General features: G+C 35.1%; 1 protein-coding gene across 7 annotated transcripts in view; it reads right to left on the bottom strand.

Annotated features, from left to right (window-relative positions):
- Window positions 1-15,816, bottom strand: part of AKAP9 (A-kinase anchoring protein 9) — a 116,540-nt gene that overhangs the window by 53,479 nt on the left and 47,245 nt on the right. For all 7 annotated transcript variants that reach the window (XM_027893196.1, XM_027893199.1, XM_027893197.1 and 4 more), the window contains 13 exons: window positions 15,622-15,777; window positions 14,468-14,665; window positions 11,353-13,800; window positions 10,339-10,552; window positions 9,485-9,564; window positions 6,733-6,871; window positions 6,171-6,292; window positions 5,329-5,434; window positions 4,710-4,908; window positions 4,074-4,170; window positions 3,251-3,343; window positions 1,283-1,654; window positions 363-587 (listed from right to left, as the gene is read on the bottom strand). In XM_027893196.1, the coding sequence (XP_027748997.1) occupies window positions 363-587; window positions 1,283-1,654; window positions 3,251-3,343; window positions 4,074-4,170; window positions 4,710-4,908; window positions 5,329-5,434; window positions 6,171-6,292; window positions 6,733-6,871; window positions 9,485-9,564; window positions 10,339-10,552; window positions 11,353-13,800; window positions 14,468-14,665; window positions 15,622-15,777 (4,449 nt within the window). The remainder of the gene's footprint in view (window positions 1-362; window positions 588-1,282; window positions 1,655-3,250; window positions 3,344-4,073; window positions 4,171-4,709; window positions 4,909-5,328; window positions 5,435-6,170; window positions 6,293-6,732; window positions 6,872-9,484; window positions 9,565-10,338; window positions 10,553-11,352; window positions 13,801-14,467; window positions 14,666-15,621; window positions 15,778-15,816) is intronic.

The following is a 15,816-nucleotide window of genomic DNA, read 5'->3' as shown; positions in this document are numbered from 1 at the left end:
TGCACAGGGCCAGGTGGCATAATTGACAACATACCACCCTCACTTACTCTCTCTTCTGGTCACTATGCAGCACTGCAGGTTTTCTCCAGATTTACAGAAGTCCAAATTGACCCACCTCTGACAGAGCTTTGATTAAAGAGATTGGTCTTCTACAAACACATACACATCTGTGTTTGTATATACACACACACACAAACAGGTACGTGTGTGCACACAGGTGTGTATGCATGCACATAGTAAATATGTGCAGTTCTCTCAATCTCTCTCAAAAAGTAGATTCAAAAGTACAAATAAATACAAATCTGCCTGTCGATGTCCCTTTGTTAACCCATGTTAACTCACTGAGTCAAACTGCACATTACCTCAGCTAATTGCACTTTAAGACTCTCAAGCTCTGCTAAGAGTTGATCTTGATTTTCTTTCTGACGTTCCATTTGCTGCATGTGCCCCTGTCTCAACAATTCCGTTGCCTGTTGATGTTCCTGATATTGCCGCACCAGCTCCTGTCGCATGTCTTCCAAACGTTCCTCATATAACAACAGCTGACTGGACGTTTCTATGTCTGATGCTGTCATCTCAACGTAGCGCTGAAATATGGGAGCTATTTTAGCATTTTATTTATGTTCAACAACCACTTCTAGTAAATATTTAAATAAATTTTAGAAAATACTTTCACAAATAAAAGTAATTATCACGGAAACATTACTGTGTTGCCTGCTTCTTGGAAGGCTCAGGCTTAGAATTATTCTCCATTTAAAAGACAAGTTTTTTATAATAACTTAAGCTTTTTATGACTGCCTTTTACTTTATTTATTCCAACTAACCTCCTCCCCATGTTTGTGAAATGCTAAATATATGCTTTATATATTACTTTTATAATTTTTGTGTTCAGCTGATATCCTTTATCACAAGGGACTCAAACTGTTTAGGCACATATTTTTAATATGTTTCACGTACAAAAACACTAGAATATAACCTAGTTTACAAAAAGTCTTTAAACCACTTATTGTCTGCAATACAGTTTTATCCATGAATGGAATGACCCATTTTCATGTAACCAGTGTCATATTCCTTTCCTCAGGCATAGCACACAGAAAAGAAGGGTAGATAATTTAGAGCTGACATTGTCAACCCTTTGAAAGGGAAAGAGAAATATTTAAATGGAATTTTCATCTTAATTTATTTGTTTGCCATTTTCTCATTGAAATGGACTGTATACCCATTGGAAAGATTATCCAGACATAGTGTTGCACATTGCCAATATTTTTTTTTTTACACTTACCGTTGTTTCTTCTCCTGTAAGACCTTTGACATGGGAAAAAAGTTCTTCAGAAGTCACTGATTTATGTGTGGTCTGTCCTGGTATGCAATCAGGGCTGCTATTAGAGTGATGCTGTTCTCCAAGTGAGTTGATCTCTCCAGACTCTTCACTGAGTTCCTTGCAAAGTGATTTCAATTCTCCTTCATGCTTGCTGCCTTTTTCTGTTGCTTTTCTAAGAGGGCTGTCAACTTCTTCTTCACCATGTTGCTTTTTCATTTCAAGATGTATTGCCTCTTTATGTACAATCTGTGTTGGTGCTTCTTCTTCCTTCTGCCTAGCAATTCCAGACAATTCGGTCTGTTTGGCAAATGCTACACTCATTGACACAATTACCTGAATAAATTAGGGAAGTCTGTATTAGTTTACATTTCACAGCATCTCCTGTTGCTGAAGAAATCTCATTAATGACCACCAATAATATAAATATAACTACTAAAAGTTCTGAGCTATAATTGCATTTTTTTTTCAGAGGAAAACAGAAAGGTAAAAGAATAGAGATACCTTGTCAGTCACATAAACAATCACATCTTAAAATATAGACATGAGTATTTCAGTTTAATAACCTATGACGCTATTTTCAGTTACAATAGACTATTTAGCACAGAATTATCCAGTTCTTCCTAAAAAAGATCCTATTAGGTGATTTTAAAAGGTCCTCACATACTGACATAAGAGCAGCTGTGCTAAGCTTTCTTTAATCAAGGATCCTTTGCAGAAGTTTGCCTGACATGGAATTTCTGGCTGTATAAAAAAAGCAGTGCCATGTGCTTGATAGTCAGCACAGGAATTTTACTTGACCAGAAAGAAACTGCTGGCATTAACTAGCTGAAGTTGCAGTAACAACGGGCTGGTAACTTCTGTATTGCTTCTACTACAAATAAACAACTTTTCCAACCATGTGAGCAATTCTTTTCTAGATTCAGAATACAATTGTTTATAGCATAAGCTACAAAAAGGGTGGAAAAAATAGTATAATAAATACAGAAGTGTTACACTTGAAAAGAAAACGTCTAACTCTCCCTTGTGAGTTTGTCTTTTGAACTTAAACAGCTCCTAACAAAACACAACAGCCAACCATATAATTCGTTTCCCCTTAAAGAAGGGTTTCCTTGGCAGCAGATAAGAGAAACGGAACTTTTACTCCAGAAATGTGGATTCCTTAAATAAATGTCATCACCCTGTGCTGGATATAACATTCTTCTTAGCTCTGATTACAAACCTTTTTAATAAGTTTTCCTTTTTCCACCCCCCAACCCCCGTCTTTAATTTATGTTAATTTGAATTTTTATTTAGACACGAATAACGAAAGCAGAAATAATTTTTCATTCTGCGAAGTGGAAACTTTTCTGCAAGCCAAAAAGTAAGTAAATCCACAAACGAATTAATATACTCTAACTATAAAATTATAATCTTACTTTTCGTGTTTTAGAGAAAGTCACTGGATCCAAAGAAAAACAATGTATTTTACACAATATATTGAAATGCACAACAAAATATGACCAGAAAATAGTGTGGAACTGTCAAGTGCAAAATCTTTTGAACTGACCAGCTGTTAAGCATTTATTAGCAAGAAATTCACTCTCTAAGCCTTTGTATTTTCTAAGTAACTCTAGTATGGAACATGCTTGCATGTTGTGTATCTTCTTTGAAGTTTTAAAGCAAAACACTACCACCACACCAAAACACTACCACCACATGAACAGAAATTATGAGTTGTGAATAGGACAGACAGCTAAAAAACCCCAAAGTGTTTCACAAGGTTTTTTTTTTTTACTTTCCCATTCAGAATTCAAATGAAACAATTCCTTGTAAATAAATAATACAAAAATCAGCATACATTATTGCAACTGCCTGAATTGTCAGAAATGGTAAATGAAAAATGACAGTATTTTTAAAACGTATTTTAAAGTAATAAATTAAAAATAATACCTTTGCTACTTCTTCTTCTAATCTTTCTTGGTACTGCTTTTCTAGTAATTGAACAACATCCAGATCATTCTGCATTTCAATCTCCCTACCAAGCTGTAAGAAAAACATGAAATCTCAGATCATGTATTTGTGATTTTATTTCACAATTTCAAGTTTCAATCTGACATTTTTCCCTCAATTAGGCTTTCATACAAATCATGTAATTTTGTACTATGACACAAAAGAACTGGGTAAAAGACTTGGCCTTGTTTTTGCTTCAAGATGAATTTTAAAAGTTGAGTTTGCAACAACTCTTCTTCCAGCACTATTTGAATTGTCAAATGCAATGAAACCAGGCCAGCAAGCACAGATCTCAGTATGAAACAGCATCACTATTTTGCAAAATGCAGAATTTTTGAGCCAGGTTTCCAGCACTGCCAGGAGAGGAATGCATAGGCTATTTCCCATTTGCATTTGGTCTCTTAAATTCTTTCAGATTACTTTATTAAAATTTCTCCCAAACTGTGCAGCCTATACTTCAAAAGTACCAGGACTTCACTTAAGTTGCTCTTCTTTCATAACTAGTGTTTAAAGAAAAGTCATAAAATTTTAAAGATTCCTGAAGAAATCTCTCTTCCACTTTAGTAAGGTGCAGCCCAACCTAAATGTCTTGTTTCAAAGATAAAATAAACCACAATAAATCAATAAAATTAAACCCACAACCAATAAAGCAAGTTTTATCGCTCATCATTTCCAGCCCATATTTCAATTTCATCCTAGAACCCAAAGTATCTAAATTTTATCAATCATATGTATATTAGCTGTCAAATGAGTTATACGATACCTCCAGTGCTTTATCTGTTCTTTTCGGATGAAGATTTTCCGTACACTTTATTTTCCTGAAGACTTCTTTTAGTTTTCTTTCTGAATCTGTAGCTACACTAAAAAGGTAGAAAAAGCAGAGAGGGGAAATAATAATAATATTAATAATAAAATAAAAGAAATCAGTATTTCATGGCCCATGACTTGGTGAAAAATAAAATGTGTTAAGTGCATAAAAGCTTCAGCACAAAGTTTATTGCTACAAATCATTCTAGAAAATCACTTATTTCGGGCAACAATGTCTATACAAAATGTCTTTAGATGAAAAATATAGTGCCTGGAGTTTCGAGGATTAAATGTCATCTGTTGGGTTGAAGTTTTGAAATTACTGCTATAAAGCTTATATATATGAAATTACATTACACATTATTTCAATTATCAAATCTTCTTCTATTAACTATAAATGTTGCACTACTTAATTTGCAATATTTATGTCATTTCTTTGTAAGACTCTTAACAACTCTTGAAGGAACAGAACCACAGAGGAGCGATGGGGTTATAAAGAATTTCTCAAATTCTGAAGCTTTACAGGAATGATTATTTGAAACATTTTTTGTATACAGTGCAAAAATATATGCATTAAAAACCTGTTGAATACCTTGTGTGGTCAGATGACAACTCAGCACTCTGAAGCTTATCCTGCATGTGGGCAATCTCTGTAGCGTACCTCTCTTCACTTTCTTTCAGCTGCTGTTGGAAATAGGACCGGAGGTGTTCCAGTTCTTGAGCATGCTGTTCCTCAAGTTGTTTCTTAAGGTTCCCTATCTCCTTCGAACAGTACTCTTGAATTGTAGGATCTACATGTAGGTTATTTGAACGGGGGTGAGGAGGAAAGAAATTACATTGAATTAACTTTCTCACAAGTATTTAGCAGTGATGGACTGAATAATTAATGTAGTTAAAAAAAAATTTCTGAAATCCTATCAATTAGTTTTCCGTAACGAAGAATAACCTTATCTTCCATTTTGCAAGATTATATTTGATATGGGTAACAGAACTTTACACTGAAAAAGATTAAACCAAAGCTATTTCACAGAATACAATTCTGAAATATTTTAGAGAATGAAGAAAATCTGACTACTGTACTCCGAAATCTGCAAAGATCTCTCATGTTCTTCAAGCTGTAGTAAGCCATAAATCAGTTAAAATTCAAAGTCATTGCCTTTTCTCTCTCTCTGAATAAACATACATTAAAAACAGCATATGTATCTTTTTACCCATTAGACTCTGTGAAGGAATCCTCAGACTTTCTTTTCTTGTTTCCAGATGGATAGGTTCCTCTTCTTTCTGCCTTTCTGAAGAGGATAGCCATGGTTCTTTGACCTAAAAAATAATGAAGTTAATGCAATTAAGAACAATTTGTCTAGTAAAAATTTTAACTGCAATTAAAAACATATAAGAAAGACAATTTCAAACACATTCCTCACTCATCCAGAGGGTTGAGGAAGCGGATTGTCCCACTCTACTCTGCACTGGTTCAGCCTCACCCTGAATATTGTGTGCAGTTTTGGTGACTGCAAGAAGGACATTAAGCTATCAGAGAGGGTCCAAAGGAGGGCAAAAAAGATGGTGAAGGGCCTTGAGGGGAAGCTGTATGAGGAGTGGGTGAGGTCACTTGGTCTGTTCAGCCAGGAGGAGACTGAGGGGAGACCTCACTGCTGTTACAACTTCCTTGTGAGGGGAAGAGGAGGGGCAGGCACTGATCTCTTTTCTGTGGTGACCTGTGAGAGGACCCAAGGGAATGGCTTGAAGTTATGTCAAAGGAGGTTTAGGCTGGATATTAGAGAAAGGTTCTTCACCCCAAAAGATGGTTGGGCACTGTAACAGGCTCCCCAGGGAAGTGCTCACAGCACCAAGCCTGACAGTGTTCAAGAAGCATTTGGATGATACTCTTGGGCACATGATGTGACTCTGGGGAATGGGTGCAGGGCCAGGAGGTGGACACAGTGATCCTTGTAGGTCCCTTCCAACTCAGCATATTCTGTGATTCTATGATTCTGTAATTCATGAAATGAAGAAAATTCAGATGCTCATGTAGTTAAATGCTACAAAAGTTTACCTGTTTACAATCCTTCATCAGCTGTGTTTGAAGTGCTTTCAGCCTGCTGTATTCGTCCATTATCTTGTGTAGAAGCACATCCATACGTTCTTGCACAGTTAAATTGCACAAAGAACCAGGGACTTTAAAAAAAGGAAAAAAAAAAAACCCATAACATTTTACCATAAGTTTTAATACACGATTTGTTCACAGTTTCTCCCCTGAAGAACTGTCTGATAAACACTACATTATTGATACAGGTGAAGGCCCTTCCAGATTTAGGATGTATTTTTATATGTTTTGTAATATATGTATTTTTTTGATACAGCTGCTAGCTTCTTCTACAAAAGGAGAAGGAGAAAAACCCCAAACAAACACTTTTTTACACCAAAGTCCACTATAATGAAAACATTGTAAGAAAATATCCATAATAAAAAATAAGAGCATTTCAGAATAATGATGAAATCTCTAAAGCCTCTATTAAAGCACACAAATTAGCATGTGAACAACTAATGGCAAATTTGTCAGACTGAAATACTTGAAATCAGTACTTTTAACCAGCATGATAGTACAATGTCATTACCTTGAGCTTGACCTCTGTGTATTGGTAATTCTACACTCAGTTTTTCTTTCACAACAGCAGGTCTACTGCAAATTTCCTGGTCCGTATCACCAGCTTCTACAGCAGCTGAAGAATGTTCATTCTGATTGCCACACAAAACCTGCACAACAAATGAAACAAAGAAAAAAGTAAAGAGTTTTTTATTAATTTATCAATCACAATTCACAAAGAAAGTAAGAAAAATAGTGGTAGGAAAATAGTATCTTGTGAGTATTAACTTCAGTGAAAATGATGGCATAGATGTTCTGTTGAATCATAAGAACCTAGACAATCTTTAAAGCTTCTGAAAAAGCGAATGAATATGAAAAGACTTTTCAGCTGAAACATAAATGCACACATTTTCAAATCATTATTTAATTTGGAACTGCCAAGTATTGAAATCTTGCAAAGAAAGGCTCCTTCATTAACGTGGAAAGGAAATTTACATTGTAAATGTTGCATTCTCATAAGCAGCAATTTGACTTAGAAGCAGCATTCCCTATGGCAGAAATTTGTATCTTTTTAGAGATTATGGCTCCTCTTGTTCTTTAAGTGCTGAACAAATTGGATAAAAGGGTATGGCATAAGAAAACCAAGTCGTGAACAGAATGCCTCATGTTTGTTGGTGCTATGTGGTCAACAGAACAGCTGCCATATTCACAGTGGGCAGACAAATAGAAGACAACCACATAATTTCTGAAGATAAATGACACCTAAAAAGAAACAGTTTGCTCAGAGCACACAGTGCTTTATTTTTAAGATTTCAGACTCAACAGATACCAAATTCAATTTACAAAATAAAAAAATCATAATTTCTCCAAAAGCTCAACATGGAATCACACAGATCAGCCGCCTTTTTCACAGCTGTGAAACAACTAATGCCAAAAACTCTCATTCAGTTGCTACTTTCTGTTAACTATCGTGGAGTCCTGCTTAATCTCTCCTATGTTGGATCTCAAGTAAAAACATTCTGCTATCCACTTTCCTGAAAAGGTGTTGAATAAAGTCCAGCAAAGAAGAAAAAAACCAGCCAAACCACAGACCTCATCCATTTCAGAATGGAAAACCATGGCTTATAATGAGTTAATAAAGCAGCTTAATTTATCTAGAAGTAAGTTTAATAAGTAATTTGATTCCTGGTCAAAAAGTACCTGAAAGAGCCATTGATTACTTATAGTCTACCAAAAAAAAATATGGCAATAAAGTATTATTGTTGGCAGATACTAGAACAGAGACTAAAAATATGCTTCAGTTGTTGACTATAACATTTAGTTACTGAAAACAATATAGACAGCAATTTTGTTAGATTTCGAGACAGTTTTAAGTCTTTGAAAGATACGCTGCAGCGTAAGGTGATAGAAAGGCTATACAAAAGGAGAAAAAAAACCTGATGGTTCCTGGAAAACCCCTGCACCTGGAGAGACATTCCCAGAAACTGATAAAAGGACTAAAAACTAGGAAGGGAGCGATATGGAATGATATGGCCTTTTTTTCCCCCCCTGAACATCCTAGCTGCAAGGAACTCACGAAGTGGACCCTTGGGCCACCCCAAAATTAGTTTATTGACTATAGCCACTCAAACTGAAGAAAAAAGGTATAAAAAGAGATTGGAGCCAAGCAAAAATCGGTGAGAAGTTCCATCAACTCTGCAGAGGTAATGATGGGCTACCCTTCCTCTCCCTCCACCTTCTCGGGACACTTTGGGGTGAGTGACTGATTTGTACATATATACTAATTTTACTTTTGCTCCACAGTATTTTAAAATTTTTACTTATTACTTCATTGTAAGTTGCTTTTGCTTTACCATGTGTATTTTTTTCTGCCTTACTTATTCTTTTTAAGTTGCTTTATATCTCTGTAAGTTGATTTTGCTTTAGTGTGTGTGCCTGCGCTTGGCTTTATTCTTACATAGTTTAAGTGTGCTTTTGCAGTTGGACCCTATTCCAGACACAACAAACTGCATAAACTCCCACAAATTTGTATTAATAAATGTGTTATTTCATGAACTGTTAGACTGAGTCCATTTTTAGGTGCTGACAGTTTCATCGACGGTAAAATAACTCATAGGAGAAACCTGCTGAGGGGTTTTTCTACCACTATTAAGTGCAGTCCATACATAAAAAGGTATCGAATGTCCTGCCCGTCTCAGCAAACCTGTTAAGCGAAGGGTCTCATTAGGTGAGATGCTAACAGACTGTTTTGGACATTAAAAGGCTTTGATCCACTGGGGGGAGACACTGATAGACAAAAAATAAATTAATATAGGTTGGACAGAAAATTCTTCTTTTCTGCCCCTTTTAATGTGACGTGCAGCTAAGAAAGAAATTACTATCTTATTATAGATAGGAGAGCTGATGACCTGTGCATCAATATGTGTGTGATATCAGACTGTTATAAATCAAAAAAAGCCAGAGACAGAGAGAAAGAAAAAAAATACTTCCAAACTAATACAGATGAGATAAACATTAGCTAGAAGATAAAGATTAGGTACAAAGACAAAAGAATTGTCTAGACAAGGACATAAGTGAATTTAGGGGAAAAAAAACCCAAACCCCCTTGCAATGCTATTTTGGAAGCTCAGGTTTATTAGTCTCTATTTTGAGATCAATGCAAAGAGAAAAGCTGCAAAAAAACGCTGTAAAAATAATGTAGAAAAAAATGAGGATTCTCTGTACACATAATTTTTTGTTTCCAAAATTTCCATTTTATAAAAAGCCTATTTGTTAACTCTTACCTGAGCAAGCCTGGAACATTCCTCAGTTACAGCTTCATTGAGTTTTTCTATAAGTCTTTGTGTAGATTTCATGTCATCATCTATGAATACAAATTATTCATATTATTTTTAAACACTAGATGCAAAACAACTTTTCAAAAGCCTAATTTCCTGCCTCAGTGAGACTGCCTCTTCAGTTTTTAGAAAAACACAATTTTTTGTTCCCCTCTTTCTTGTTCAAAGACATGGATAGATTCAATTATTATGGTTGAGCTGCACGTTCAAGAGTAGCAAGAGATAAGAAATGGCTTTGTGTGTTAGTGGCCTGCAGAAAGATACAACTACAGAAACATACTGGAGGGCAAAGAACTTAATGCTAAAAATTTACCCAAGAGCAAATCATGGGATGACAGTAAAAGCAGGGATAGAAAACCATCATGATAACATAAAAGCTCACTGAGGCAAAAAGTAGTAGCAAAGTTTACTTAACATGGGCAGGGAGTCAATGCAGGAATTCAAAGAACAGAGAAGAGAACAAGGCTGACAATATTTTGCTGATACATTTACTCATTATTTCACCTTACAGGTCAATCTATTATATAGTCCTTTAAAATTAATTGAGCTAATACAAATAGAAAACAACAAGTTGTAATACTTTTTATTCCTTATTTTTTATATATTTTTTTAAGTTCCCTCAGTAATAGACTACATGTAATGGGTAAACAATTTGGTACACAACCACTTCAAAGTGTTCTATAAAAACAATTTATTGGACAGCTACATGCACAAACTCTTGTGCTTGTTTGTTTTGTCAGATTTTTTTAAGACACTGTTTCTTATATGAAGATTTTCACTCATAATTTTGGTCAAGTTACCTGTTTGCTGAACTTTCAAGGTCTGGAGTTCCACCTGATGCATTTTTTTAAGATCATTCACCTCTTGTAGATGACTGTGAACAAGTTCCTCTTTCAGACTGCAAAGTGCACTTTCTTTTTCTGCTTTCAAGTACTCACGAACCTGGTCTACATGAGCTGAATAAACCAGGGATAGGCAAATCCGCTGTGCTTCCATTTGTAGCTGTAAATCAGTCTTTGAATAAAAAGACACATTTTATAAAAAGTGACAAGTAAGAGAACAGAAAGTCCCATGTTTGCAAATTTCTGAGATTAATAATGTGTTGAACAGAATGCTGCACACACAGTGTGCATTAGGGTAAATTTAAACATACACAATTTGGAAAATTAAGTTTTAACAAAATAACAATCCTTTTTATATTGCCTGCAATTCAGTTACAATACCAAAAATTACAAGCAAAATTGCTCCAGCAAAACTTATAGACTTATTATTCCTCATGCTCACTTCCAGATACATTTCTTAAGAAGTGATAACCACATAAACACAAAAATTTTGATAATGTAATATTAGTATTTCGTAAGTTTGATATTTCAAAAGTTTGAACAAAGATGAGATGAAGTTTCATTATTTTTTACATTGTTTGAATGAGCACCTAAAGTACTGAAAAGCTAATCACAGAATAAAAACTTACCTCCTGAATAAGTTTTGCCCTCAGGGAAGTGAAACACTACATCAAAATATGAAGTGCTCTAGTCATCTTCACTTTATCTTTTGTTCTTGTTGTTAATTAAATGTAAGGGAAAGAGTATTTCTTTCATTGAAAAATACCATCCTCATCCACATGGACCAGAATTATAATTACAGTCATTCATGTAACCACTTTCAACTCCTGGCCACAGTGACATGCACACACACACGACACACACCTGTACTTCAAAGCAGCCAGCAGGAAAAATATGATGCAAATTTCCAAGTGCGAGCTCCTACAAATTCTCATAGGCAAATAATTTTCTATACTGTTTTATGTAACATACCTGTTCTGATTTTAAGGCATCCACTTGCTGCTGAAGATTATTATTTTCACTCTGTGTAATGGCTATTAATGATGTTTCATCTGTGAGCCTGTCTGGCATCCCAGGCAAATGTTCTACGAGAGACTGCTGTTCTGGTTTCAGCACTTGCTGGACCTCCTTTCTTTTTGCTACCTCATGACTCCTATCTTTACCTGAACCTAGATTTTCCCTTACATTTATTCCTTCATCAGCTTTACTCCTTGGACCAGGGGGTTTATTTCTATTTTCAGATGCTGTAGTAGCAGTCTTTAGAGATTTTCCTTTAGAGCATTTTGTCTTAGGGTCATTACTTCTACTATTTCCTTTGTGAGCACGGCTATGTATGACTTCTAGTTCTTTACACTTTGCTAGAATTTGCTCTTTCTCATCTTTTAAGGATTTGACTTTTTCATTTAAATGACAAATTTCACTATCCCTTGACTTTAATTGTTCAGAGAGATCAGAAAGTCTCAGGGACAATTCCAGTTTCTCCCGCTGAGTAACCTCAAGCTTTTCCATTAGTTCTGTTGCATCTTTCTCAACAACTTCTCCAGCCTCAAATGTGTCTGCCCTGGACACCTTGATTTCTTTACTTCCTTCAAAACCACAAGTTTTAGTTTTATATATAACTGGTCTATTACTTTGTAAGTGGTGAAGTTTTTCATTCAAAACTTTGAGTTTGCTTTTATATTCGGCTTCCTGCTTCATCTTGTTTTCTTCTAACTCCGTTTTTGCCTTCAGCAGAGTTGCACATTGTTTCTGCAGCTCTTTATAATTAGCTTCAAGTTTTTTCTCAGTAAATGAAAAGGCACTCTTTTGCCTTTCACTATCCTCTTGGAGTTGACTGTTTTGGTTTTTAAGTTGCTCTTTTTCAGTAATCAGCTTTTCGATTCTTTTTTGCAAGTCCAAAACTTCTGTCTCAGAGCTGGCACTACTGTTACAAATTATGTTTTCTTCAGAGCTTACCAACATACTTTTTAATTTCTCTTCCAGAGTTTCATTTTTCCCCTTAAGAACATTATTTTGTGTTTCCAGTTCTGAACATTTTTTTTGAAGGCTATCCTCTCTCTCCCTCATTTGTTCCTGCATCAATTCAGTTTTAAGTTGTAGCTCTTGAATTTCTTGTTCAAGGGTACCCTTCTCTTTTTCCTCTTGCCTAAGCACTTCAATCTCCTTCTGCAGTTCATGGATTTGAAGTGTCATTTCTTCAGATTTCGAATTTACAATAGACTGCTGCAAATCTTTCAGGTTTGTAATCTCTAATATCAACTGATTTTGCTTTGTGATTAAGTTGTCCTTTTCATATTGCATGGCCTCTATCTTTTGACTCATTTCATTTTGTACCTCATCTAACTGCTGTTTATGGTGCATGTTCAAGTTATGTTTAAGGCTTTCCATATTTACCATGTGCTCATTTTTTAAGTCTTCTTTAAGTCTGGAAAGTTCCTCTTCATGACTAAACAGAAGTTTTGTTCTCAGTCTCTCTAATTCTGCTTCTTGAGATTCTGCCATTCTGTCCAAAACTGCATCCTTCTCCCTTTCTAGCATTTCCAGTTTAATTTTGTAATTTGTGACTTCTGCCTCATGTTTTAATTCCAAATCCTTCCTAAATTCAGAGGCAGAAGCCAGCTGAGTTTTTAAATCTTCAATCACAAACTGGTACTTTTCAGTTTCATTTAATTTGCATTCCATATCCACTATAGTTTGCTTGGCCCTTTGAACCTGTTCTCTTGAAAAATTCAGTTCTTGGAGAAGATCTTCAATTCTAGTTTGCTGAAGAGACTTCTCTGCTGAAATTATTTCCATCTGTTGTGACAATTCTTGCTTTATTTTTTCCCTTTCCTTATCAGCATCTTGCAATTTCACATTCAATTCATTAATTTTAATATTCATTAAATGCATTTGATCTGTATTAACATTCTCATTCAAAGACAGACTTGAAGTTTTCTCCAATTCTACTTTTTGTTGCAAAAGACGCTGCTCTATTTCCACCGCATGTTGCTTAATTAATTCTTGCTTCATTTGTACAATCTGCTGGCCGTGCATTTCATCTAATTCAGCCTGAAGTTGTGCCAGCCTCCTTTGTGTTTCTAATTCCATTCTTTGCACAATGTCAGCTTCAGACTGGCTGTCTTTATAACATCGTTTCTGCAATTCTTCCACAGTTCCCATTAACTGTTTTATTTCATCAGAACATTGTCTTTCTTTCTGCTTGTAGGTGGCAAGTTCAACTCTCATATTACTTATCTGTTGGTTCTTTAGTAAAATCTCTTCTTTCGATTCTTCAAGTAATTTACTGACATCTGATAGTTTTTCCATAAGCTGAAGTGAATTTTTTTCTTCTTCCCCAAGTTTTGCTTCCAGCTCTTCAATTAATGCTTCTTTTTCTTGTATTTTACTCAAATCTTCTCCCTCGTTTTTTTGTTTTTCCTTTAAAAAAGGAGCAAAACCATGTTCATACTTTTAGTTAATTATCTGAACATGTAAGAACATTTACAGATTTGGCTATTCGGCCTTTTTTAGAATGCTAGTGATCATTGATAAAAAATAAATTACTTGTTGACCTGATTTGGAGGTTTTCTGTACCCTTGGAATAAATGAGAATCCCTACCTCACCTGCATCATCATTTCCCTTCTCCTTCCCACTCCTCACTGCCTCCCCCACCCCCAGTGTCTCTTATAACTTTTAACAACATTTAAATTTTTACGTGCTTTTAAAATGTTTTTCATGAAGGATAATATAAAAAAGTACATGAAGAGAAAAATTTCTTCGCTCCTTAAGACAGAAAAGATTGCTCAAACAGGTAATTTAATTTTTTTTTCCCTAAAACAATGTCATTCAATGAAGGCATTCTAACATACAGTAAAGTTTTATATCCTGCTGTATATATTTCTGCAACTTTTTAAAACATAATACACAAAAGTGACATAAAATTTTCAGTTTAAAGTTATACACATCTTATGTGTTAGTTAACAGAAACAGTCTTAAAAACTTCATATGCATTTTATGCAGCACACTCATTATCTGTGCTTTGGCCCTTATATTTCAAAGGAACTACAAAATCCTGAAAAGAGATCTTTGTAGTAAGGAACATACCATTTCATATCTTGTAATTTTCTCTTGAAGACATGTAATCTGATCTTCAAATTCTTCATTCTTTTTCTGATAATTCTTCAGCAGACATTCTTGTTCTTCTAACTGTTGCTGATGTGAAAGTATCTGTTGCTTGGCTTGCAATAAATCAGCAGCTGTGCAACTATGGCTGCTGTTCCTTAGGGCTTCACTAGCCTGCAACTTGAATGACAAAGAATAAAACCTGAAATACATCAAGTTTTTCAAAACCGGCTTGCACTACGTACAGAAAGGGTGATCTTTACTTTCTTCTTCCACATCGCAAGACCAAAGATTACTGCAAAATTTTCTAAGTTCTTTTGGAGGAACTGAAATATCTTTAATCGTTTGGGAGGGCTAACCAGTAGAGAGATACTTAATATTAATTAAATATTAATGGTGAGCTAAATAGGAGAGCAGTGTCTCAGAAACATTACAAAGTAGTGAAATCAACTGGTTTCAACTACTGAGCCCAAAATCAGAGTTTTAATAGTAAAAGCTCAGGCTTCAGAATATAGTCTACTTGCATCCGAAAATAAGCTTAATGAGCTTAATGAGCTTTAACAGCAGAAAAGACTACAATATTCAACTGCAACACTGTAAGCTGCAGTCTGAGTGTCCATAGCACCTCAATCACCAAGGTTTTTAGAAGAAATGTTTTTCTGAAGCTTCACTTCGTTATTTAAATTACCTTCTAATAACACCAGAAAAGGCAGGTTTTATCTAAAAAATATAGGATGGACTGCAGCATGGCATTGTGGCCCATGTAAGTTGATGGCTGGCTCTTTTGATTTCAAAGGGAAAATGTTGGATTTCTGCCCAAAGCTCTGAGAACTAATTACACAAGTGTTTTTCCCCAAGATAAGCGCCGTAACTCAGTATTTATCAGAAGTTATTACCACATACTAAGAAAGAAAACAGACTAATCTTTATAATTTCATAGTTAATTAGTAAAATAAATCAGGTACTATAACAACAACTGTATGACCAGTAAAAGGACTGTTGATCTACACAAAGAGACTAATTCTTCAAAAATGCACAAAAAATTGTGTGCTTCTGCAGGAAGTAGCTATTTATGGAGCCTCCAAAGCAACATCTATTTTCAAACCCAAATAAATATTGGTAGCTCTGTAACTTACATGCTGAAACTGAATTTGCAGTTTTTGACTTTGCTCAGTAAGCTCCAAGAACTCCCTCATAGTTTCATCCTTTTCTTTCCGTGCCTGCTGTAGGTTAGTAGTGAGCTGAGTGATAATGTCATCTCTTTTTTTGATAGCAGCTTCAAATTCTTGCAGCTATAAAATATAAAATTTAAACTATTAATGCATATGAAA

This window comes from Empidonax traillii, unplaced genomic scaffold (genome assembly GCF_003031625.1).
Source record: "Empidonax traillii isolate 1590-97213 ecotype Southwest subspecies unplaced genomic scaffold, ASM303162v1 scaffold384:size1533304, whole genome shotgun sequence".
Lineage (NCBI taxonomy): Eukaryota > Metazoa > Chordata > Aves > Passeriformes > Tyrannidae > Empidonax > Empidonax traillii.
Note: the sequence above shows the minus strand (reverse complement) of the source record. Positions and strands in the feature narration are given on the sequence as shown.